At 44.1% G+C, this 26,065-nt stretch overlaps 1 protein-coding gene across 1 annotated transcript in view; it reads left to right on the top strand.

The window, feature by feature from the left end:
• LOC137618146 (N-acetylneuraminate 9-O-acetyltransferase) overlaps positions 1-26,065 on the top strand; it is a 196,936-nt gene that overhangs the window by 64,034 nt on the left and 106,837 nt on the right. Inside the window, exons 4-6 of the mRNA XM_068348176.1 lie at positions 2,755-2,895; positions 22,031-22,150; positions 23,474-23,608. Of these exons, the coding sequence (XP_068204277.1) occupies positions 2,755-2,895; positions 22,031-22,150; positions 23,474-23,608 (396 nt within the window). The remainder of the gene's footprint in view (positions 1-2,754; positions 2,896-22,030; positions 22,151-23,473; positions 23,609-26,065) is intronic.

Here is a 26,065-nt window from a genome sequence, read left to right as displayed (position 1 = left end):
CTTTCCCAAAGCTTCATACTATGTGGGAGGAGTTTGATTGCCCTATAGTTATTGCAATTGTGTACATCCCCGTTTTCTTTGAATATGGGTATTAAAAAGCTATTCCTCCACATTCTGGGGATCTTTTCTTTCCGTTGTATCTTTTTCATCAGATCCCACAGCATATCCACTCCAAATTCCCCCAAGCATTTCTAGACTTCCGCTGGGATCTCATCAGGTTACGTAATTTTTCCATTTTTCATCTTGCTAAGGGTAACCTTAATTTCTTCTCTATCTATATCTCTTACCATTCATAAATTTGGATTTCCATCTGCAATTATAGATCTTGGACTTTCATCATTTAGCATTCTTTCAAAATACTGCTTCCACCTTCCTTTTATATCACTTGAGCTTCACATTACCATTCCATCCTCATTCTTTATCAACTTAATGTGGGTAATATCTTTGGACGCTTTATTTCTTCCTTTAGCAATCTTGTAAATCTTCTTTTGACTCTCCTTTGTCTCCAAATCTTCATATACATTATCCAATGCTTCTTGTTTTGACTGTGCCACCACCACATTTGCTTCTTTCTTTGCTAATCTACTTATCTCCTTATGTTCTTCAGTGCTTGTTTCATCATACCTTTTCTTTGCATTTCTCTTTATCTTGATTTTCTCTTGTACATAATCATTCCACCACCAAGTTTCTTTGTGTATTGGCCCTTTTCCTGTTGACATCCCTAAAACTTCTTTGCCAGATGTTTTCAGAATACTGCTGGTCTTTTCCCACCACTCTAACTGCATCCTCATAATACCAGGTGCCAAGCTCTACTAAAACCCTCTCTATAAATCAATCTATCTATATTCTGGTTCTTTCAGTTTCCACCATCTTATCTTTGGAATCATTTCTTGCCTACCTCTTATTGTTCTCCTCCTATCCCAGTCTACTGTCAAGACCCTTTGCTGGGGGGCACAGCTTCTCCTGGGAATATTTTACAGTTTCTTATCTCTTTTAAATGCACCCTTCTACCTATTACAAAATCAATTTGGGATTCTTGCCCACCTCTTTTATACATTGTAAGATACTTTGGTTGTTTTTCGAAAAAGGTGTTGATGACTGTCATATCAAAGGCTACAGCTAAGTCCATAACCCTTTCACCATCTTGATTCCGATCTCCCAAAGCCCATCCTCCATGTATTCTTTCCAGGGCCTGACTATTTCTCACTACATGACCATTTAGGTCACCTCCTATCATTAACAGTCCTTCATTTGGTATGTTTATCATTTCCTGATCCAACTTTCTCCAAGAATTATCTTTTTCCCTCTTCTGTACAAGCTGTCTGAGGCGCATACACACTGATAACATTTAGTATTTCTCCATCCCATTCTAGTTTCTTACGCATAATTTTATCATTTAGTCTTTTCACCTATACACAACTCTTAAGCTTTCCAGTTAGTATGATTCCAATTCCATGCCTTCCTCATTCTGTGCATCCACTATAAAAAAGTTTATACCCTGCTCACATCTCTTTGGCTATATTTCCCTTCCATCTTGTCTCCTGCACACACAAAGTCTGGACTTTCCTCTTCTCCATCCTTTCGGCAACTTCTCTTTCACGTCCTGTCATGGTTCCAACTTTCAAGGTGCCAATGCTAATAGATTTTGGGGCTCGCTTCTTTAACTGCATTTGCCCACTTTGCAGTAGCCCGTGCCTATTTCTCGCAGAGTTATGGCGATGTATCTGCGCGTTACCTGCGGGGTATGCCCTAGCGGTCATCGGTTCATCTACAACGGCTTCCATTTCATTGGTTTTGGCAGGGATTTTCACAACCGGATGCCCTTCCTGACGTCAACCCTCCCTATTTATCTTGGCTTAGGACTGGCACCTAGTAGGACAGGCTTGCCCCCCCAGGTGGCTAAGTTTGACCAAGAGATATGAATAAGGAGAAAAAATTAATATCCATTGTGCACTTCTTATCAGTCCCAGCTCAGACAATGCTTTATACTGAGACAATGCTTTATACTGATATCCATGACAAAGGCTGTATTGTTCAATAATGTATGTTATTGAAAAGGCTTAGTTGTCAGTAGTTTGTCATTTCCAACCTTGCCTTCTTCAGTTTTCAGTAAGCAAAAGAAATGTAAGGTGACCATAGTTAAGGTGTTAGCGTAACAGTACTTCAGATTTTAGTGTTTTATCACTTTTTTAATAAAAGCAGATTGTAATTGCTTTGTTGCCTATTGTGTCATTATAGGGAACATATCCAGGAACCAATTAATGACGTAGGTCAGAGTATTACTGGGCTTTACTTATTTTAAGTTTAATTGTTAATTCATTAACTGTGCTTCTTCAGCAGAAAACTATTGGTCAGTTGTAATAATAGTGGGTGTCGTAGTAATAGCCAACCTGCTGCGTTACTCAGCTGGAGTATCTAGGCTTATCACGAAGCATATGAGATTATTTCACTGGGGTAAAGGAAATTCTTCTTTTTTTTAGTTTTCTTACCAAATCTCTGTCTATGGTGGAAGAACAGCCAGTGGACTTTGGGTGAGTATTGGAAGAATTATTTTTTCAAATTAAGTAAGTAATAAAGCTTTGTTTTTCTAAGCATATGAGATTATTTCACTGGGGTAAAGGAAATTCTCATATTTTTAGTTTTCTTACCAAATCTCAGTCTATGGTGGAAGAACAGCCAGTGGACTTTGGGTGAGTATTGGAAGAATTATATTTTCAAATTAAGTAAGTAATAAAGCTTTGTTTTTCTTGGTAGGTTGCTGTTTCACATCCAAAGTTTCCTGAGGATACTCATACAAATCTCCACTATAATGACACCAATCTGCATCTGAACATTGAGTTTTTATGGAGGCCTGTTATGGATCTGCAAGTGGATAAGTTACTTGATCAGTGGAAGGTTAGTTATAATTTTTTAAAGTGAATAACTTTCATCAGATATTTATGTTTTTATGATTTATTAAATGTTAAAAGGCAGATTTAGTTCAGGATTCAAAGGTATTCTGCAATAGGTTTTTGTGGTGTGGCATTCTAGTAAGTGGTAAAATTTGATCAGTAACATGTACAGTATAAACTGAACTTGAAGATTTCAGGTATCTCATTGCCAACACACAGGATATACAATATACACAATATACAATACAGGTACAACATGAACTTTCCAGAACTGGATGGTCCATAGCCTTCAATCCATGAATGATTATGGAAAACCATTTAAGTATTCTAATTACAGTACTCCTTTTTTTTTAAATCTTCTTCACTGCATGATAGAGAGGGAGATAGCTTAGCTCAAGCACTGTTTTTATGTATGGATTAGGATTTTTGTTTAACAGGTTTAATCTGGTTTTGGTAAGTAATTATATTTTTTCAATATTAATCTTACCCGATGATCATGTAGCTGTCAACTCCGTTGCCCGACAGAAATCTACGGTCGGGATACGCCAGCGATCGCTATACAGGTGGGGGTGTACTCAACAGCGCCATCTGTGGTCAGGTACTCAAGTACTTCTTGTCAACAAGACCTCAATTTTTCCTCTGTCGTGCCGCCGGCAAGACCTACATGGATACGCTGTTGATTTTGGAGTCTTTTGTTCACGTTTTGGTGATGTATTTGCTCTGAAATTTAGCCTTCGCTGTACAGGAAGCTTTATCCTTAGCTTAGCAAGCTTTTGGAATTAATTTGATTCATTGGTTAACGATCTTTGCTTTACTTTGGAATTCCCCCTTGACTACCTCTAAATTCAAGATGTCTGACCATTCCCAAGTTCCTAAATACAGGCAGTGTAGTGTTAGGACTTGTAATAGGCGTCTTCCGAAGGCCTCTATAGATCCTCACACCGTATGTTCCAATTGTAGGGGAAAATCCTGTCAATTGGAAGATCGATGTGGGGAATGTGCTGGGCTTTCGGAATTCGATTTTAATGAATTCCTCAGATATACACGTAGGTTAGAGAAGGAGAGAGATAGGAGGAGTTCTTCTCGCTCTGTGGATTTTTCCTCTCCCCATGCCCCTCAACCTTTTCCTTCCCCTGTGGTGGTGACTCCCGAACCTGCTACGAGTGCTCAGCCTGCAATGGCTGATATGTTGCGTGCCATTCAGGCTCTCGGTGATAAGGTGGAGTCGTTGGTTAGTGACCGCAATCAGCTCTTGGCAGATGTCAGAGAGCTGAAAGCGAAGAGTGCAGTGGGAAGTGTTAGTGCTAGTGCTGTGCATAGTGTCAGTGTCAGTGTTGCGCATGAGGGTACATCTGTGCGTGCCAGTCGTCCTCCCAGTCCGGGACCTCTTGCAAGCTCCCAAGCCCAGGGGAGAAGCAATGTCGAAGGACCAAAGGGTTCGGCAGGCCTTGATCGGCGCACGGATGTATCCTCAGTGGTTGCGGACGCATCTGCTAAGGATCGTCCCTTCCACTCCCAGACAAATGAGCCCTTACATTCCTCGTCTGTGGAAGAGGTTTCCAGGAGGAAACGGTGGACCAAGGTCTCACGACCGCTCAAACGTAAGGTCCCTTCCGAGCTAGTCCAACGGCCCAGGTGTAGCCACTGGGTCAGTTCGGACTCGCCGCAGTCATCTGATGACTGCACACCTCCCAAGAGAGGTAGAGTGGTCCCTCAACAGGCCTCTGCACCGTCTGTTGTTGCTCCTACCACAGTAGACCCTAAGTGGTCCATGCTGCAGACTATGCAGTCTCAGCTTGCGGCTTTTATGCAGGAGTATCATGCCGAGAAGGTTAACACCTCTCCTGTTATCCTACAACCCGCAGAGGTTGTGCGCTCAGCAGATACGGCGGCTGCCTGCTCCCACATCCTACCTGTGAGAGCTCCTCCACCGATGCGCAGTCCTCACTGCCAGACGCATGTTCTTGCTGCACCATCTGCTAACATGCGTGAGCTGCCGCATCAGGAGTTGCCGGGTTCCAGCACTATGCGGCATTCTCCTCAGCCCATGCAGCATGCTCTGCAGACCTTACAGCATGCTCCGCATACCATGCAGCATGAGCCGCATACCATGCAGCATGAGCCGCATACCATGCAGCATGAGCCGCATGCCTTACCTCATGCTCTGCATACCATACCGCATGCTCCTCAGCCCACCGCAGACCCTCCCACACACCGGCCCTCTGCTTTTGTTGTTGCCAGCTCACAGTCTGTCCAGCAGAGGCATGATGATGGATCCGCAGGTACGCATGCACCCGTTCTGCAGGATTCAGCTGTTCAGCTTGCTGCTCTGCCTTTGCCACTCACTACTCAACTGTCGGATGAGGAGGTATCGGAGGATGAAGCTGCTCATCTGGATGATCCTCACTCTGATGTTGAAGGACACAAGTCTTCGCCACCCTCCTTAGACTTTCGCAAAGTCCTTGCTTTGTTCAGAGAATTGTATCCTGAACACTTTGTGTCTGCAACCCCTCGTTCTCCTCCCTCCGAGTTTGCTCTGGGCATGCAGTCTGCTGCGCCTGCCTTCACCAAGCTTGTTCTCGCCAGATCATCAAGGAGAGCTTTGAGGGTTATGGGGGATTGGTTGCATTCGAAGAAGCAACTGGGAAGAACCTCTTTTGTGTTTCCTCCTCCCAAGCTGGCTTCTAAGTCGAGCGTCTGGTATGCCACGGGAGAGGAACCTGGCTTGGGGGTTCCTGCCTCTGCCCAGGCCGACTTCTCAAGTCTGGTTGACTCTCCCCGCAGGTTGGCTATGAGACGTTCGAAGATCTGCTGGTCCTTTTCCGATCTTGATCATATGTTGAAGGGAGTCTTTCGTGCCTTCGAGATATTCAACTTCCTCGATTGGTGTTTGGGAGCCTTAAGCAGGAAGACTTCCCCTTCTGACAAGGACTCGGCCATGCTAATCATGTCCAGCATGGACAAGGCAATACGGGATGGGTCTGGTGAACTTGCGGCTTCTTATGTATCAGGGGTCCTCAAGAAGAGAGAATATCTGTGCTCCTTCTTATCTGCTGGTATCACTCCTTGCCAGAAGTCAGAGTTGCTGTTTGCTCCTCTCTCCAAGTGTCTGTTTCCGGAGGAGTTGATTAAGGGGATGGCTGCCTCTCTTATCCAGAAGGATACGCATGACCTCATGGCTTCTTCTGCACGTAAGGCTAAAACCTTACCTTCCGTGCCTAGACCCTTCCGCCCTTTAGCAGTTGATACACCTGCTTCTAGGTTCATCCCGCCCTTTCGTGGCAGAACCTCCAGCAGAGGAGGTACCCGTGCAGACAGTCACCGTGGCAAGTCCAAGAAGGGTTCCAAGTCCGCAAAAGGCAAGTTTTGACTGCCTTCCTCTCCAGACAGCAGTAGGAGCCAGACTCAAGACCTTCTGGCAAGCTTGGGAGAGCAGAGGTGCAGACGCTCAGTCTGTGAAGTGGCTAAGGGAGGGATACAGAATTCCGTTCTGCCTCAATCCCCCTCTAGCTACATCTCCCATCAACCTCTCTCCCAACTACAAGGAGAAGGACAAGAGGCTAGCGTTGCAACAAGAGGTGTCGCTCTTGCTTCAAAAGGAAGCAGTGGTCATAGTCCGGGATCATCAATCCCTGGGCTTTTACAACCGTCTCTTCCTGGTAGCCAAGAAAACAGGAGGTTGGAGACCGGTGCTGGACGTCAGTGCTCTCAATGCTTATGTCACCAAGCAGACGTTCACGATGGAGACGACGAAGTCGGTCCTAGCAGCGGTCAGGCAGGAGGACTGGATGGTCTCGTTAGACCTGAAAGACGCATACTTTCACGTCCCCATCCATCCAGACTCCCAACCTTTCCTAAGATTCGTCTTTGGAAAGGTTGTGTACCAGTTCCAAGCCCTGTGCTTTGGCCTAAGCACGGCACCTCTTGTGTTTACGCGACTGATGAGGAATATTGCGAAATTCCTTCACTTGGCAGACATCAGAGCCTCCCTCTATTTAGACGACTGGCTTTTAAGAGCTCCCACAAGTCGTCGCTGTCTGGAGAATCTCAGATGGACTATGGATCTGACCAAGGAACTGGGCCTCCTGGTCAATTTAGAGAAGTCCCAGCTCGTCCCATCCCAGACCATTGTTTACCTGGGTATGGAGATTCAGAGTCGAGCTTTTCGGGTTTTTCCGTCGGCCCCAAGGATCAACCAAGCCCTAGAGTGCATCCTGAGCATGCTGAGAAGGAACCGATGCTCAGTAAGGCAGTGGATGAGTCTAACAGGGACACTTTCATCGCTGGCCCTGTTCATCGAGTTAGGGAGACTCCACCTCCGCCCCCTTCAGTATCATCTGGCTGCTCACTGGATAAAGGACATGACGCTAGAGACGGTCTCAGTTCCTGTTTCCGAAGAGATGAGGTCTACTCTAACGTGGTGGAAGAACAGCATTCTTCTCAAGGAAGGTCTTTCGTTAGCTGTTCAGACCCCCGACCACCGTCTCTTCTCGGACGCATCAGACTCGGGCTGGGGTGCGACATTGGACGGACAGGAATGCTCGGGAACATGGAATCAGGAGCAAAGGACACTTCACATCAATTGCAAGGAGTTGTTGGCGGTTCATCTGGCCTTAATAAACTTCAAGTCCCTCCAGCTAAACAAGGTGGTGGAGGTGAATTCCGACAACACCACAGCCTTGGCTTACATCTCCAAGCAGGGGGGGACTCATTCGAGGAAGTTGTTCGAGATCGCAAGGGACCTCCTCATTTGGTCAAAAGATCGAAGGCTCACGCTGGTAACGAGGTTCATTCAGGGCGATATGAATGTCATGGCAGATCGCCTCAGCCGGAAGGGTCAGGTCATCCCCACAGAGTGGACCCTTCACAAGAATGTTTGCAGCAGACTTTGGACCCTGTGGGGTCAGCCAACCATAGATCTGTTCGCTACCTCGATGACCAAGATGCTCCCATTGTATTGTTCTCCGATTCCAGACCCAGCAGCAGTTCACGTGGATGCTTTTCTGCTGGATTGGTCCCATCTCGACCTGTATGCATTCCCGCCGTTCAAGATTGTCAACAGGGTACTTCAGAAATTCGCCTCTCACAAAGGGACACGGCTGACGTTGGTTGCTCCCCTCTGGCCCGCGAGAGAATGGTTCACAGAGGTACTGCAATGGCTGGTTGACGTTCCCAGGACTCTCCCTCTAAGAGTGGACCTTCTGCGTCAACCTCACGTAAAGAAGGTACACCCAAACCTCCACGCTCTTCGTCTGACTGCCTTCAGACTATCGAAAGACTCTCAAGAGCTAGAGGCTTTTCGAAGGAGGCAGCCAGAGCGATTGCCAGAGCAAGGAGGACATCCACTCTGAGTCTATCAATCTAAATGGGAAGTCTTCCGAAGTTGGTGCAAGGCCAATGCAGTTTCCTCAACCAGTACCACTGTAACCCAGATTGCTGACTTCCTGTTACATCTAAGGAACGTTAGATCCCTATCAGCTCCTACGATCAAGGGTTACAGAAGTATGTTGGCAGCGGTTTTCCGCCACAGAGGCTTGGATCTTTCCACCAACAAAGATCTACAGGACCTCCTTAGGTCTTTTGAGACCTCTAAGGAACGTCGGTTGTCCACTCCAGGCTGGAATCTAGACGTGGTCCTAAGGTTCCTGATGTCATCTAGATTTGAACCGCTCCAATCAGCCTCTTTTAAGGACCTCACATTAAAAACTCTTTTCCTCGTATGCCTAGCAACAGCTAAAAGAGTAAGTGAGATCCACGCCTTCAGCAGGAACATAGGTTTCACATCGGAAACGGCTACATGTTCCTTGCAGCTCGGTTTTTTGGCTAAAAACGAGCTTCCTTCACGTCCTTGGCCTAAATCGTTCGAGATCCCTAGCCTGTCCAACTTGGTGGGTAACGAACTGGAGAGAGTACTTTGCCCAGTCAGAGCTCTTAAGTACTATCTAAAAAGGTCAAAACCCTTACGAGGACAATCAGAAGCCTTATGGTGTGCTGTTAAGAAGCCTTCGCTACCAATGTCTAAGAACGCAGTCTCTTACTACATCAGGCTTCTGATTAGAGAAGCTCATTCTCATATGAAGGAAGAAGACCTTGCTTTGCTGAAGGTAAGGACACATGAAGTGAGAGCTGTGGCTACTTCAGTGGCCTTCAAACAGAACCGTTCTCTGCAGTGTTATGGATGCAACCTATTGGAGAAGCAAGTCGGTGTTCGCATCATTCTATCTCAAAGATGTCCAGTCTCTTTACGAGAACTGCTACACCCTGGGACCATTCGTAGCAGCGAGTGCAGTAGTAGGTGAGGGCTCAGCCACTACATTCCCATAATCCCATAACCTTTTTAACCTTTCTCTTGAATACTTTTTATTGTTGTTTTTGGGTTGTACGGTCGGCTAAGAAGCCTTCCGCATCCTGGTTGATTTGGCGGGTGGTCAATTCTTTCTTGAGAAGCGCCTAGGTTAGAGGTTGTGATGAGGTCCTTTAGTATGGGTTGCAGCCCTTTATACTTCAGCACCTAAGAGTCGTTCAGCATCCTAAGAGGACCGCTACGCTCAGTAAGGAAGACGTACTTAATAAAGGCAGAGTAATGGTTCAAGTCGACTTCCTTACCAGGTACTTATTTATTTTATATTGTTATTTTGAATAACTAATAAAATGAAATACGGGATACTTAGCTTCTTTGTTAACATGTATGCTGGTCTCCACCCACCACCCTGGGTGTGAATCAGCTACATGATCATCGGGTAAGATTAATATTGAAAAATGTTATTTTCATTAGTAAAATAAATTTTTGAATATACTTACCCGATGATCATGATTTAAAGGACCCGCCCTTCCTCCCCATAGAGAACCAGTGGACCGAGGAGAAAATTGAGGTCTTGTTGACAAGAAGTACTTGAGTACCTGACCACAGATGGCGCTGTTGAGTACACCCCCACCTGTATAGCGATCGCTGGCGTATCCCGACCGTAGATTTCTGTCGGGCAACGGAGTTGACAGCTACATGATCATCGGGTAAGTATATTCAAAAATTTATTTTACTAATGAAAATAACATGATTCAGATTTTACAGTAGGTTTTAAAATCTTTTAGCATTCATTACTGTATTAATATTTTCTCAACTAGGCCTACTGTTTGTTTGAATAATTTCTTATTGCTTTTCATCTTGTTTATTAGTGTGTTGCTATTTTCATTATATTGTGCAATACAATACTGCATCAGCCATTATCACGTCAAACCTACACATATATATCCCGAAAAACATTAAGCTTAGTTGCGCATGAACTCAAAAAAAGTTTATTCAGTTTTTATTTGTGATTGATGAGCAATAGTATGAGTGGGAGGTAGAGATTAAGTATTTTTTAAAGGTTTATTTAAGGGAATAACCATATGCAATGGCCATTTTAACTATCAGGTAATCTAAAGTTCCAAAGATGGCCAGTGTAAAAAAAAAAGATAAATGGTAATTACCTCATTTGGATTTGGTTTCATAATTAAGCATGGGCCAGATGAGGTTTTGGACCATATGATTCCTGAAAATCAGTGGTTTAATGTTATTTCTATTTCTTAGATTATTTTTTTTTTTCATAATTTATTCTACTTGCTGTTGTATTGAAGTACAGTCTTTATTTTTGGGCTCAGGCCATGTCGTCCTGATGAAAGTAGCTTCCTGGGGTATATTTGACTATAGTGATATTCCCAGAGAATTTACCTTTAGGTCTCCAGAATTCTAACTCCTGGCACGAATATCCGTAAAGTTTCCTTTAAGGATATCGCATAATATCAGGGGACGTATATCTTGATACGACACATAGCAATCTTCACCCCTAATAGCGTTTTCTCTTCGAGGGGGGAAAGTGGCAAAAATAGAAGGGTTATCAAGGTACCCTTCCTCTGTTACTACCTTGAGTATCTAGATGGCGGCATCATAGCCGCCATGTTTATTCCTTTATCTGTAGCGATCTCGCTCGGTGATTTTCTCGGTTGCGCTCTCGTTACTTTTGGATTATTTGGATTTATTATGCAATCTCCAGCCTCTTCTGCCTCTGGAAAGTTGAGTATTTGATCTTTACATTGTATAAATTTTAGCTCTTGCCTCATAATGAAAAATTAAGTTAAACTTAGTGGAAGAGATGTTGCCTGAACGGTAGGCGTCATGGGCGCTGTCGTTCATAACGCATGAGTTATATAGTTACCCAGAAAGACTCTCCGGGTATAAATAGCATGAATACAGATAGCAATTTAGTCTTCATTGCTAGGAGTTAATTATATTATGCCGTTAGTTTTCGTAATAGTTTCGGCGATTTAGGTATCCGAACCTTGCTTACGCTAGGCTTCCTAGCCTAGAAGTTTTAGTTTACTTTAATGCATGATATAATAGACATTCCTAGTGTTATTAATTTTAAATGAAGCGATTTAGGTATTTTATACATGTGAGATACATTGATTGCATATAAATTTTCCTCTTCTAAGATAGTATATGAGAGAGTTTCGGTGATTAAGGTAGTCGATTCTCGCTGCCACTGGGCTACTAGCCTAGTGGCTTTAGTATACTTTCTTTCATGTTCCCCGGTTACCCTCGTGTATCATTTTATCAATTCAGGCGGAGATAGATATCTCCTAGAATTATTATATAAAGCGATACTCATCTCCAGTGGAAATTTAAGGGTAATTCCTCCTTCACTCTGAGTGTAGCCTAAGGCTACAACCCTAGTTAGTCGTGCCTCAAGTTATCATTCAGGCAGGACTAGGCTAGGGTTTTTCTGTCCCTTCCCTTAGCCACAGATAGCAGGTTTTGGGTTTCGGTCACAACCTCAGAGTATATAATCTTGTGCCGGCAGCTGGTCGGCAGGGTGAATAGTCATTCCCTAGTCGGATTACGCTGCCGGCATAGGAGGCTAGACCTCCCTAGACCGCACCTGAAGGGGTTATACGATATTGCCACTTTCTCCCTGTGGTCTAGTAGACTAATCCTGTGCTTGCAGACCCTAGTTTGAAGAATAGACATTCTTCTGCCGCCTAGGATGGTGCCAGCACTGGAACTCTGTTTCTCTCTTGTTAAGGGGTGGCGACAAGATTGCTATCGACCCCTTAACTGTATTGGCAGACCCTAGGCTGGAGAATAGATATTCTCCTGCTGCCTAGGATGGTGCTGATACTGTAACAGAGTTTCTTAAGGGTGTGGTAGGACCGGCAACCCTGCCGGCTCCTTCCACACCTCATACAGGACCTTTTTCCCTTCCCCCTCTGTCCTTTAGTGATGGCCTAGCCATCGCAACCCTTTGGCCGTCATCCTACAATCTCACCGCTTGCCGGCAGGTTGTAGGGCCGGCTCGGGCTTCTGCTTGTAGTGGACTAGTCGCTCAGCTTTCCCTTATGGACGCAAGGCTCTGGTAGAGCTGTGCCGGCTGCCGGCAGAGGATCCCTTTACTGGACTGCCATTCACAAACCTGTGGCCGGTAGAGACCGGCAATGGTTGTGGATGGGTGGAAGCCTGAACAATATATTCTCCCCTTCCATTTGAACCCTCATTCTGGAGGAAGGCAGTAAGACAGAGCTCTTACATCATCCTTCACTCCTTGCTTTCTCTCTCCCTATCTATCGGCTAGTGCCGCCAGGTACTAACCTAACTGGCAGCTGCCAGCAATGCGCCGCCTGGACTTGTTTCGCCGGCACAACTGACTTGGCCAGGTTCAGGCTTCCGGCCACTACCCTGACCGACAAGACGTCGGCTGGACTAGTGCGCCGACAGCCGGCGGGCTGCCGGCCACCATCCCAGCCAGCAATGCGCCAGTTGAACTGTGCCCCAGGTGCTAGCCTTGCCGGCAACATGCCGGTTAGAACTACAGTATATGACCATACAGTAGCCAGTATATTTGCAGTCTAGATCATACTGCAAACAGAAAACTATAGTATAAAGTATACAGTAGTTAAATTTCCAACATACTCTGTGTCTATGCACAGTCTATTGTTGAGACCATACTATATAAGGAAAGGAAATTTCTTTCCATACACTGATAGATGATCAGTTACAAATGACCCTCATTAGTAAACCTTTGGGAAGTCAGTGTTAAGTTACACTTATCTATCCTTACAGGGTAGAACTCTTCCAATGGGCCTCCTGAATAGGATAACCCTAGGCTTTAATTTTGAGGGAGGTCACAACAATTGGCTGGACAGGAAACACATATATGTGTCTTTCTTAATTCATTTCTAGCTTGTCTATCCTAAGCTATATGCAGTAAAATGCAAAATATTAATAATACTATTTATATAGTTTATCAAGTGAGATGAACTACCATATACACATTTCATTTGCCTCTCTTTACAGAGGACCACCCTAAGTGCCGCAGAGTCTTCTGCAACGTCAGGAACAAGGACTTCTGCGGCCATGAGGAGTGCAGGGCGCACTCCCTGTGTTCCATCACTAAGGGAACTCTCAAGTATTGGGACCCCCAGGTATGTAATGTGTGCAAAGCCTTGGTTATTGAGGCCTTTGATGACCCCAAGACAACGGAGTCAATGGATGCAGCACGGAGTAAGCTGCATAGATGAGTCCGTGGCTTCCAGAAGAATGCCACGGGGCCTTACCTTCCGAATGAACGGATGCGGGCCTATCTGTTCCCTAAGGCATCTGCGGATGCTGTCATACCACAGCCTCACCCCGAGATCCCTTGCATCCAGATTTCCATAGATACGGATGTCTCGGATGTGATGAAGGACATCCATCTAGATGAGAGGATGTCAGAGGTGTCGGAAGACACCTGAGAAGGACCTTCTTGCGGAGGGTCAGGAAGAGGAGTCTACCTTGGCTCCTGAAACCGAAGAGGATGAAGTTGAATCAGTGTCCGTTTCGTTGGTTCCAGCCCCAGAACCAGTGCCATCTACGTCTTCTGCTCCTCCATCTGATGAAATGGGGAAAGCCCTGGCTAGCCTCATATCAATGATGGAGAATCTTCAGAAGCAGAATGAAGAAAGGGAAGCTGCATTGAGGAAAGAGATACACCATCTCGCAGTGTCCCGCGGATCTTACAAGAGACTCAACAGGAAGGATCTTCCTTCATGTTCTGAAGTAAACCCTTGGAGGCATGCAGAGTACATGCCGATCACAAAAGGGAAGATATTTATTTCAGAGAAGCTGGGAGCCGTCCTCATTGAAGATGTCGACTTTTCGCCCAGCTTTGAGTCTTACCCAGACTGCTTCGTCCGTCTGAAGGTGGAACCTGTGTCTAAGGAGGAGACAGAGCCGAAAGAAGTCATAGTTCTTGACCATGGAAAAGCTCAGGCTTTAATGGCTAGCAGTCTAAAAGACAGGGGCTTCACTAATTCTAAAGTGCCAGCCCTAAGTAAGAAACACCCTTCTTTTCTTGCTCCAGCTACACTGGCCTTTCCCTTTGTGGAAAAAAGGTTCAAGGCACTGATGAAGACAGTAGAAGCTGGGAAACCTTGTCCTACACTTGAGGAGTGTAGACCCTTATCCCTAGCTCTGCCTACAGATCACAAAGACTGGAATGGAAGGAAATACATCTTACCTTCTCAGTCGGGAAGTTGGAGGCACATATCGCTAGACGCCAGTTCAGTAAAAACCTCCCTAAGTTGTCTGACTTTCTCTTGCGCAGTGAGCAAGAGACAAAGGAAAGGCTTGCCGCATCTCTGTCCCTCCAAATTACCTTGGAGGCAATGCCAAGTGACCATAGATCCCCAGACATGTTTATGGTTGTGGCCAAGTCACATTTGGCAACGCTGGTCAAGGACCTATTTGGCTTCGTTAGGGCCAGAAGGGCATGTAGGGAGTTCGTGTTTGCTTCGGCTGCGGTGAAGCACGAACCCAGGAAGCTGGTATCTTCCAATATCAGGGGAAAGGATCTCTTCCCGAGTGAAGTGGTCAAGGACATAGTCGACGGAGAACAGGAATCTTCTCCAAAAGTGGGGCATGTCGGCTAAGAGGAAGTCTTCTCCGGATGAGAGTCCCCAACCGAAGAGGAAGACAAAGAGGCCAAGGTTACCCTCTCGCCCCACCAGACAATAGCAACAACTTCCGATGACCGCGGTGCCCCAGATGGTGGCACAACCCCAACCCACCTACCAGATGGCACCCCAGTAGATGGTGACCCAGTCACCAGCCTTTACTCCCACCTATGAGAGGCAGACCAATACCTTTCGCCCTAAAGGTACAGGGTCAAATAGAGGTTCCTCTAGACACCCCTCAAGAGGAAGAGGAGGTAGGGGAGGGCGCGGTCAAGGAGGCAAGTCCTCCGGACAACCGAAGCAATGAGGTGCTTCCGGTAGGAGGAAGACTCTAATCATTTCGGGATCGCTGGACCTTCGATCCCTGGGCCCACAGCCTGATCAAGAATGGACTAGATTGGAGCTGGAGGACAGCTCCATCATCATTTCCTCAGTCCTTCCAACACTCCACCCCCGTCCTGGAAGAATATACCCGAAAACTCTTGAGCAAACGGGTGATAAGGAGGGCAAAGTCCATCAAATTCCAAGGAAGGCTGTTTTGTGTTCCCAAGGACTCAGACAAACTCAATGTCATTCTGGACTTGTTGCCACTCAACAAGTTCATAGAAAACTACAAGTTCAGGATGCTGACCCTTCAACACATAAGGGCCCTGTTAAGGGCATACACAGTCTCCATAGACATGGTAGATGCCTATTGGCACATTCTAATCAATCGCCAACTCTTCTTCTACCTAGGATTCAGGCTTCAGAAGAAGAAATACGTCTTCAGAGCCATGCCCCTCGGACTAAACATAGCCCCAAGGATCTTTACAAAGCTTGCAGATGCAGTCATTCAACAACTATGCCTAGCAGGTGTCCAGGTGGTAGCCTACCTGGACGATTGGCTGGTGTGGGCAGCATCCGAAACGGAATGCATGCAAACATCCAAGAAAGTGATCCAGTCCCTGGAACACCTGGGATTCAAGATCAACTTCAAAAAGTCTCGACTATCGCCAGCTCAGGAGTTTCAATGGCGTGGAATACATTGGAACTTACAGTCACACCGCCTCTCCATTCCACCAAAGAAGAGGAGAGAGATCCGACAGGATATCAAGACGCTAACAGGAGAGAGTGCTGAGCTCCCTTCAGTTTGCATCAGTGACAGACCTGGTGCTAAGAAGACAGTTAAAGGATGCATCAGGAATCTGGATAAGATATGCATCAAAAGCTCGAAGAGATCTAAGAAGACCGATACCGACTCGACTACGATCACTTCTCAAGCCATGGTCGGAGGTCAAGAACCTAAAGAGGTCGGTACCTTTGCAACCACCTCTACCTTCAGTCATCATCCACACGGACGCATCAAAGGAAGGATGGGGAGGTTACTCTCACCAACGGAAAGTTCAAGGGACTTGGTCTTCTCTATTTAAGACCTTCCACATCAACATTTTGGAGGCCATGGCAGTCTTTCTCACGCTGAAGAAATTGTCCCCTTGCCATTCAGTCCACATAAGACTGATTCTCGACAGCGAGGTGATAGTGAGGTGTTTGAATCGTCAAGGTTCGAGATCACTCCAAATCAACCAAGTGATGTTGGCCGTCTTCCGCTTGGCGGAAAAGAAGAGATGGCACTTAGCATTTCACCTTCAAGGGTTCCGCAATGTGACGGCGGACACTATCCAGGCTCACGCCGATAGAGTCAGAATGGTCCCTAGACGCAGGATCATTATCCTTCATCGTACGTCAAGTCCCAGAACTGCAGATCGACCTCTTCGCGACAAGCGACAACAAGAAGCTACCTCGTTATGTGGCCCCATACGAGGACCCTCTAGCGGAAGCGGTGGACGCTATGTCCCTTGACTGGAACAGATGGACCGGGATTTACCTGTTCCCTCCAACCAACGTTCTGTTGAAGGTCCTCAACAAGCTGAGATCCTTTCAGGAAACAGCAGTCCTAGTGGCTCCCAAGTGGCCGACGAGCAATTGGTTCCCTCTAGTATTGGAATTGCAGCTGAGGCTGGTCCCTCTGCCGGACCCAGTTCTGACTCAACAAGTACAGAAGTCGACTATCTTCGCTTCATCACAGAAAACCCAAAACCTTCATCTCATGATTTTCTCTCCTTAGCAGTTAAGAAAAGGTTTGGGATCTCGAAAGACATTATAGACTTCTTTGAAGAATATAAGTTTAAATCTACCAGAAGGCAATATGAGTCATCTTGGAAGAAGTGGGTTGCTTTTGTTAAGGCAAGAAGACCAAAAGAGATCTCAACAGATTTTTGTTTATCCTTCTTTATTCACCTTCATGGACAAGGTTTAGCAGCCAACACGATAACAACGTATAAGTCAGCCTTGACTATACCTTTGCTTTACGCCTTCCAAGTAGACTTATCCAATGAATTCTTTAACAAGATCCCTAAGGCCTGTGCTAGACTTAGGCCTGCAGCACCTCCGAAGCCCATCTCATGGTCCTTGGATAAGGTCCTACACTTTGCCTCAACAGTGAACAATGAGGACTGCTCTCTGAAAGACCTGACTCAAAAAGTTATATTCTTAATTGCTCTAGCCTTGGGGGGCCAGAGTTAGTGAAATAGTGGTCCTTTCTCGGGATGAGGGCCATATTCAGTTCACAGAAGCGGGAGAACTGAATCTCTTTTCTGACCCAACGTTTCTCGCCAAGAACAAGCTACCTACCAGGAGGTGGGGTCCCTGGAGAATCTGCCCTCTGAAGGAAGATATCTTGCTGTGTCCAGTAGAGTGTCTAAAGGTCTATCTTCGTAGAACTTCAGACTTCAGGGGAGGGCAGCTCTTTAAAGGAGAAACATCGGGCTCAAACTTATCCCTAAAACAACTAAGGGCAAAGATCACCTACTTCATTCGCAGAGCGGATCCTGACAGTACACCCGCAGGTCACGATCCTAGAAAAATTGCTTCGTTATTGAATTTCTTCCAATACATGGATTTTGAGCGTCTTCCCTCGTACACTGGATGGAAGTCATCCAGAGTGTTCTTTAAACACTACGCGAAGCAAGTGCAAGAGTTGAAGAGGTATGTGGTGGCAGCAGGTAGTGTGCTAAAACCTGTCGCTTAGCATTGCGAGGAACAGTGAATTGATTGGAACTTCCATGTATAGGGTGTACGTGTTGACACCTTACAGTGCAACATGTAAAGTGAAGTGTCACCAGGGTGACATTGTGGACTGTTCCAGTTATTAAAGGTGAAGAAACATAAAGATAACACTTGTGCCATGTGTTCTTTACAGAGTGTGAAAAGACAGTCATTCACAGAAATGCATATTAGAAAATTTATTAAATTTTCAGTTTGGTGGCATTAATTATCGTTCCCTTTCAGGTGAAACAAGTATTTCTGGTGTCATCTGCATTTTATGTTTCTTTGTATTCACTAGAATTTTATTATTACTATACTGTATAATGTATGTTGAATTACTATTTATTGATTACCAATAAATAATTGTTTGGTATTTGCGTCTTATATCGCCCAAAATTTAAATAAAGGTATGTGTGAGCATTATTTATTTATTCCTTGATAATCTGCATATTGACATGAGAACAATATAAATAACTTTGTTCTTACATGAATACAACCTTTTTCTGCCTATGCATACTTTGTTCCTGCACGGATACAAACTTGTCTGATGTTGCATACATCTAAACCTGTATGCCTTGGATGCTATGGTGGCTTATGTAAACCTTTACTGTATTTGTATTAAGAATACAAACTTCGACTGGCTTTGTATACAGTGAGACCTGTATGGTTTTGTTGCTAGACTTTTCCTGAGTCTGGTATGACTCTTCCCTGCAGGGGGCAGGAAGCACTAACATAGTTCATGATTAGAAGTAATGACATGTAACGGTAACTTCATATGTCTCTATGGTCTGAGTGACCAAGGAAATATTGTCTTGAGGTTAAGGCACATTTGGAAATCCACAGATACAGTAATGCTCTGGTAACCTTCCATCAGGACGACATGGCCTGAGCTCAAAAAACGGATTTTGAGCGAAGCGAAAAATCTATTTTTGGTGAGATATCCATGACGTCCTGATGGACCCGCCCTCCTTTCTATGAAAAGGCCTTGGCAGGATCCCTCCCGAAACTACTATATTTGTAGCACCTTGCTCAACGCTACAAGGAATAAACATGGCGGCGACGATGGCGCCATCTAGATACTCGGTAGTAACGGAGGAAGGGTACCTTGATAACGGCTCCCCTTCTATTTTTGCCACTTTCCCCTCGAAGCGGAAACGCTATTCGGGGTGAAGATTGCTATGTGTCGCATCAAGATATACATCCCCTGATATTATGCGATATCCTTAAAGGAAACTTTAAGGATATTCATGCCAGGAGTTAGAATTCTGGAGACCTAAAGGTAAATTCTCTGGGAATATCACTGTAGTCCAATCTACCCTAGGAAGCTACTTAATGGAACCTTACTGTATGTAAAGCATTTGGATCAGTGAAGGTGTATTGTTACCTGTACACCTAAATTAAGGGTTGATACCCTGAAAAAAAAGGTACTATACAGTTAATTAACAAAAAAGTTGAAATTTACCTTTTGATTGAGACGATGTCCGATAGCGAAGTCGTGGCAGAGGAGGATGGCATAAGGCAGAAAACGTAACAAGTGACAGACTACATACAATAATTTACACACTTAAACTTTACGAAATAAAAAAAATGGCAGAAATAATTAACACTTAACATTACGTATGGAAAACTATAAAATGAAAGAAAAAATTACTTTAACACTTAACGGCAACATAAAACTTAAAATTGAATTTTTTTTTTTGCTTTTTTATAACTACATTTTTCACATTTTCTAAATTTCTTCTACTACTTCATCACTTTCTTTTTTCTGTTTCTTTTCCTTACTTTCACCTTCTACTTCTTCATCACTTCCTCTTTTCTGTTTCTTTTCTTCACTTTCACCTTCGTCTTGGCCTACTAATACTGCTGGCCTCTTTAATAAGAAACTATCCATGGAAGCTAGTTTCTGCCTACTTTTCAACACATTTCTAAAATGCGTTAGGCACACGTCATTGCAGTGTTGAAGCGCACGGTTGGTATAAACTTTTTCTGGATGTTCCTTTTCGACGTAGTCTGCCATTTTATGGAAACAGGCGAGAATTTCCTTAATGTCTGACGTTTTCAAAGGTGTAACATCCTCCTCATCACCGCTAGAGAACTGCTCCTTGAACAACACTTATTTGCATCGTCTCCAACTCCTTCAGGTCGTCCGTCGTCAACTCCTCGTGGTGCTCCTCGATAAGTTCATCTATATCCTCGGCGCTAACTTCCAGCCCCATGGACGTACCAAGATGTAGGATGTCAGCCACCTCAGACTGCTGAATGGGTTCAGGATCGTCAATGATCTCGGCTTCGCCTCCAGGCTTCCCGAACCCCTCGAAGTCTCGTGCAGAGACAACATCAGGCCACAGCTTCCTCCAAGATGAGTTCTGGGTACGCCTCGAAACTTCCTGCCAAGCGAGATCGATGAGTCTGAGGCATATCACAATATTAAAATGATCTTTCCAGAATTCATGCAGAGTGAGGTTTGTACTTTCTGTCACTTGGAAACATCTCTGGAAGAGATGCTTCGTGTACAATTTTTTGAAATTTGAAATAACTTGCTGGTCCATGGGCTGGAGGAGAGGGGTGGTGTTAGGCGGTAGATACAGGACCTTTATGAAGGAATACTTAGCCAGAAGATATTCCTCGAGGGGTGAGCTGGAGCATTGTCCAACACCAGCAGACATTTCATAGGGAGGCGCATTTCTTCCAAATATTTTCGGACAGTCGGACCGAAGCAGACATTCACCCAATCAATAAAAAGTTGCCTCGTTACCCAGGCTTTAGCATTCGCCATCCACATCACGGGAAGGTTCTTCTTGATGACTTTTGTGGGCTTTGAAGGCTCGGGGATTTTCAGAATGGTACACCAGCAGGGGCTTTATCTTGCAGTCCCCACTGGCGTTTGTGCAAAAAGCAAGGGTAAGCCTGTCCTTCATAGGCTTATGTCCGGGTAGCCTCTTCTCCTCCGCCATTATGAACGTCCGACGAGGTATTTTCTTCCAGAAAAGCCCAGTTTCGTCGCAATTGAAAACTTGCTGCGAACTGTAGCCTTCCTACAGAGTCAACTCGTCAAACGTTTTAACAAAGGCTTCGGCGGCCTTCGTGTCCGAGCTGGCTGTCTCCCCATGCCGTACCACTGAATGAATACCAGTCCTTCTCTTGAATTTCTCGAACCACCCCCGAGAAGCCTTGAACTCTGGGGGTTCCTGCTGGGATGTTCCCTCTGCCCCTTCTTCGGCCTGAGAACGCACGAGATCACCAAAAATGGCGGAGGCCTTCTGGCAAATTGTAGTCTCAGTGATGGTGTCTCCTGTGATCTCTTTGTCTTTGATCCACACAAGAAGCAGCCTCTCCATCTCGTCATGCACGTGGGTTCTCTTGTTGGAGAAAACCCTCAGAAGAATATTGGGAGTTCAATGACTGGACAGGATTAGAAATGAAATTATAAGAGAAATTACTCAAGTGCTATATGTGGACGAGATCATGGTAAGGGGTAGACAGAGATGGTTTGAGCATGCTCTTTGCACTCCCCAAGAGAGAAAAGTTGACAAAAGTTTAACTTGGCTCCACAAAGCACTAGAAGAGTTGGAAGACCCAGGCCTACATGGCTGAGGACTATGAAGCGTGAAATAGATGATGAATAGAGAAGTATTGATTTAAGAGCTCCAGATAGAAATGACTGGTGAAATATAACTGAGGTCCTTTCTGTCAATAGGTATAGGAGATGATGATGATGATGAAGATGAAATGTAATTCAAGAATTCAGACTTACATAATTTTTAGAACACATTATTAGGTTGAAAAAAAAGTTAAATGGGGTGCATGCCCTGACAGAAAATAGACAGGTTGCCACAGAAAAATCTTTTTTAAAGGCCAGATGTTAGTTGACCCATTTTGCTACTTATTATTGCAGTATAACTAAAGAGTAGTTCCACCAGATTTTGTTATTGGTACATCAGGAAATTGAGGCAGATGTAAAGTGATTTACTTGTATAATGGAGTTCATAAGTTTATAGAAATGTTTAATTTCTCATATTTATTTCTTTCTTTCAGATTCTTACTTGTAATCTCAAGTCTTATATTTGATGTTTAATTAATTAAATTTTCAGAAGAGTAAAGTACCCCCAAAGATTATTGTAATTGGAAGTGCTACACACACTATCAAGATGTCAAATGGGTCTTCTCTAGCACTTGAGGAGTACAAGAAAAATTTAACACATATAGCTTCTGTAAGTATTGCAAATGTTCATTTTTGTAATTATATTGATTTAATAACCATATTTGATATTTTTATTTGCAAAATCCACCCTACTCTTTGACTATTTAACTGTGAATAATTCTTCAAATTTTATAAATATTAAGCTCTATTTTTTTTTATAAAATCCACCCTGCTCTTTGACTATTTAATTGTGTATACTTTAAATTTTATAAATATTAAGCACACACACACACACACACACACACTCTCTCTCTCTCTCTCTCTCTCTCTCTCTCTCTCTCTCTCTCTCTCTCTCTCTCTCTCTCTCTCTCTCTCTCTCTCTCTCTCTCAAACATTTAGAGAAAAACAATCATTTGATAGACAGCCAACATGGATTTAGACAAAAAAGATCTTGTGAGACAAATCTTTTGGAATTGTTCTACATGTTCAGCATTTATGACAAATGCAGGGCAATAGACATCAAATACCTAGATTTTCAAAAGGCTTTTGACAAAGTTCCTCATAGAAAATTAATGGTCAAAATTAGAACACTATGTATCATTGACGAGTCAGCAAAATTGATCGAAGATTGGCTAACAAACAGGAAACAGAGAGTTGTTATCAATGGAGATGCTTCAGAGTGGGCTGCTGTTACAAGCGGAGTACCTCAAGGATCCGACCTTGGACCATTGCTATTTCTGATCTACATTAACAACATAGTTTTAGGATTAACTAGTAGAATAACCAAATTTGCTGACGATACTAAACTAGGCATAAATGCTACGAACTTGGAAGACGTAGAAGCCTTATTATTACTAGCAAAGCTACAACCCTAGTTGGAAAAGCAAGATGCTATAAGCCCAAGGGCTCCAATAGGGAAAAATAACCCAGTGAGGAAAGGAAACAAGGGAATAAATAAATGATATTAGAAGGAAGGAAAATTAGAATAAAATATTTTAAAACCTGTTCAACATAAAAACATTTTGTGCAACTTTGAACTTTTTAAGTGCTATTGATTTAACTACCCGATTAGGAAGATCATTCCACAACTTGGTCACAGCTGGAATAAAACTTCTAGAATACTGTGTGGCATTGAGCGTCATGATGGAGAAGGCCTGAATGTTAGAATTAACTGCATACCTAGTATTACGAAGAGGATGGAACTGTCCAGGAAGATCTGAATGTAAAGGATGGTCAGAATTATGAAAAATCTTAAGCAACATGCTGTTTATACTGAAATTTTGTTCAGTTAAAGTTGGTAATTTATATCACCAGTACTGTACTAAATATTTTTTTCATTATTTTGCTGTGCATTACTGAGTAAGAAGTCATACTCTGGTAATTTTCATTCCAGGCCTTAAATCAGATAGGTAATAAGACGAGAGTACTATGGATGCTGCAGGACCCTGTTGTTCCCGAGAGACTGAAACCTGAAAGAGCAGCTATTACAAATGAGCTGCTTGATTTGTACAATATGGCTGCAATGGAGGTAAGTTTAATTTTGGCCATACAGTATATGGAAATTGATCATAAAGGATGAAGTGTTCCAGCTTCTGTTTGTTTTTGTAATGTAATAGTAATATGCTTTTTAAACCAAGACTTTTCTACACACAATATAAACCATCAATCTTTAATAGGAATATGATATCAGTGAAGCTGAAACTTCTGTTAGATTTTTAAGAAGTTAAACATAGTTGGTTGCCAGGTGGCAGGTAAGCCCTGCCCACTTGAGAGATAGAGTAACCTTCACTTTGACTTAGGCTACTGCAGAGGACAAATATATTGTACTTTTTGGTGCCCTCGTTAGGGGCTTAAACGGGATATGCATAAAAGCTTGAGGGCTAAGGTAACATCTCCTTCCCTGGGCCTGAGTTCGCTGGATGGGCGAGACTGCTTAAAGCTTTTCACGAGCATAGACAACTCTCAAGAGGCTGAGAGGAGTCCAAAGATCATACACAAGGCTGAGCGGTAGCCTTTGACAGTTGCAACTTATAGGTTCTTATCATGGTGAAGGAAGACAAGGAAATCCACCACTTGCGCTTTATACGCTTCAACTGCATAATTACTCCTTCTATAATACCAATTGCAGGAGATGGCCCACTTAGTATGGTAGACATCTTTCGAGGATCTTGGGAGGTATTCGGACATCTGTGCTGTGCCTTTAGAAAATCCTTTCACTCAGATGAGATGCTGGATAACCTCCAACTGTGAAGATCCAATAATTTCATAGACTGGTGATACCTCTACAGATGCAACTGACAGAGAAGAGTGGGCCATGAGGTTAGATCTCTCAGGACCTCGACCACAAGAGCAAGCAGATCGGGATACCACTCGTCGTGAGACGATTGGGAAGCCACAAGGGTTTTCCTGATTCCTAGGGTGTTCAACACACCATTTATTACTTGCTGAACCAGGCTGTATGGGGGAAAGGTTTAGACATCCAGATAATCCCAGGGTTGTTTGAAGGCTTTATCGAACACTGTTCATGTGTCTCGAATTGGGGAGCAAAAGATGGGGCACTTCCTGTGCAGCCGTGTCACGAACAGGTCTGTCCTAAGAGAGCCTCACAAGGCAAGAAGCCTTTCCGCCACAAAAGGATGCAGGGACCACTGATCCTATAATGCTGCCCCTGACAGTTGAGTGTGGCTGCTAAGACATTCCTCTTCGCCGGGGCGACAACTCTACAGCGTTAAACGCCGCCCAGACATGCATCTGTTTCGTCAACTCCCAGAGGGGTGCAAAATTGTTCCCTCAGGGTTAGTGGTGTAGGGCACTATCATTGAGCTGTCACTCCTCAGCACTACTGAGTGCCTCATCAAACATTCTTGGAATGCTGGCAGGCCTAGGAAAGCCACTTGCATTTGGAGGACATTGATGTGCAGAACACCTGGGGATCCTTACATAGTCCGGACCACAGTGTCTTGAACTGGTATACTGTAGTGTTGAGGGAGAAATCGAGGTACTTTTGAGAGAGGTTTGATGAATAGGCAGTTGAAAGTAAGCATCCCTCAAATTCACCAAAGGCATGAATTCTCCCACTCTGATGGAAGACAGTGCAGATGTTGTTGTTTCCATCCTGAACTTTATCTGAACAACAAATTTGTTCAATGGAGAAATGTCGATAACTGGTCTCCAACTCCCTATTGCCTTCTTCACTGGGGTAAGGCGACTATAGAATCCTGGAGATGTCTCAAGTGACTTCGAGCGTGTTTTCCTCCAATATCGCTTCCACTTCTGCTTGCAAGATCAGGCCTTTCACTGATGCTGGGAGATTTGACTGAAATTCGAACAGAACAGCCATTAGGGGAGGCTGAAGGTCTAGAAAAGGAAGCAAGAAGCCATTCTGAAAAACACTTACAACCCAAGATTTGGCTCTATGTCTCTGCCACGTTACCCAGTGTCAAGACACAACTCCCAATCTCGGCAACGGGAGAGGGGAAAGTGTGAATCTTGACATTTAGTCGGGTTCATTATGTACTTTTGTTCAGAATGTATGGAGATTAGCAAACCTCTAAAATTTTGGAAAGCATACAACATCAGAAATCTACAAATAAATGAATATTTCCATTTGTGCAGGCACCTGAATGGTCACCATTTTTTATTTTGAAAAATGGCTGCCCTAGGATATGCTTTTTGCACATATCTTGGCTTTTCATTGACATAGATGAAAATTTCAAAATGTATTTCATATGTTTTAGGCCCAGAGAATCCAATGGTGGAATGTAGGATATTTCTCTGGAACAGTTCTTCAAAGAGATACCACATCTAAAGACAGTCTGCTTGGAAACAAATGTTGCTGGCAATGGACGAGAGAGCATCAAGGCAGCCAACACAAACTTGCTAAAAATCCTAACTACCAAGAATGTCATTGAACATCTGAAAAAGTGGGAAGACTGTCATTGAAGAGCTGAAATGTGGGAAGACAAAAAGTCATCGAATGCTATGT

The sequence above is a fragment of the Palaemon carinicauda genome, chromosome 24, assembly GCF_036898095.1.
Source record: "Palaemon carinicauda isolate YSFRI2023 chromosome 24, ASM3689809v2, whole genome shotgun sequence".
Classification (NCBI taxonomy): domain Eukaryota; kingdom Metazoa; phylum Arthropoda; class Malacostraca; order Decapoda; family Palaemonidae; genus Palaemon; species Palaemon carinicauda.
The sequence above is the reverse complement of the archived record's forward strand: the minus strand, read 5'-3'. Positions and strand labels throughout refer to the sequence as shown.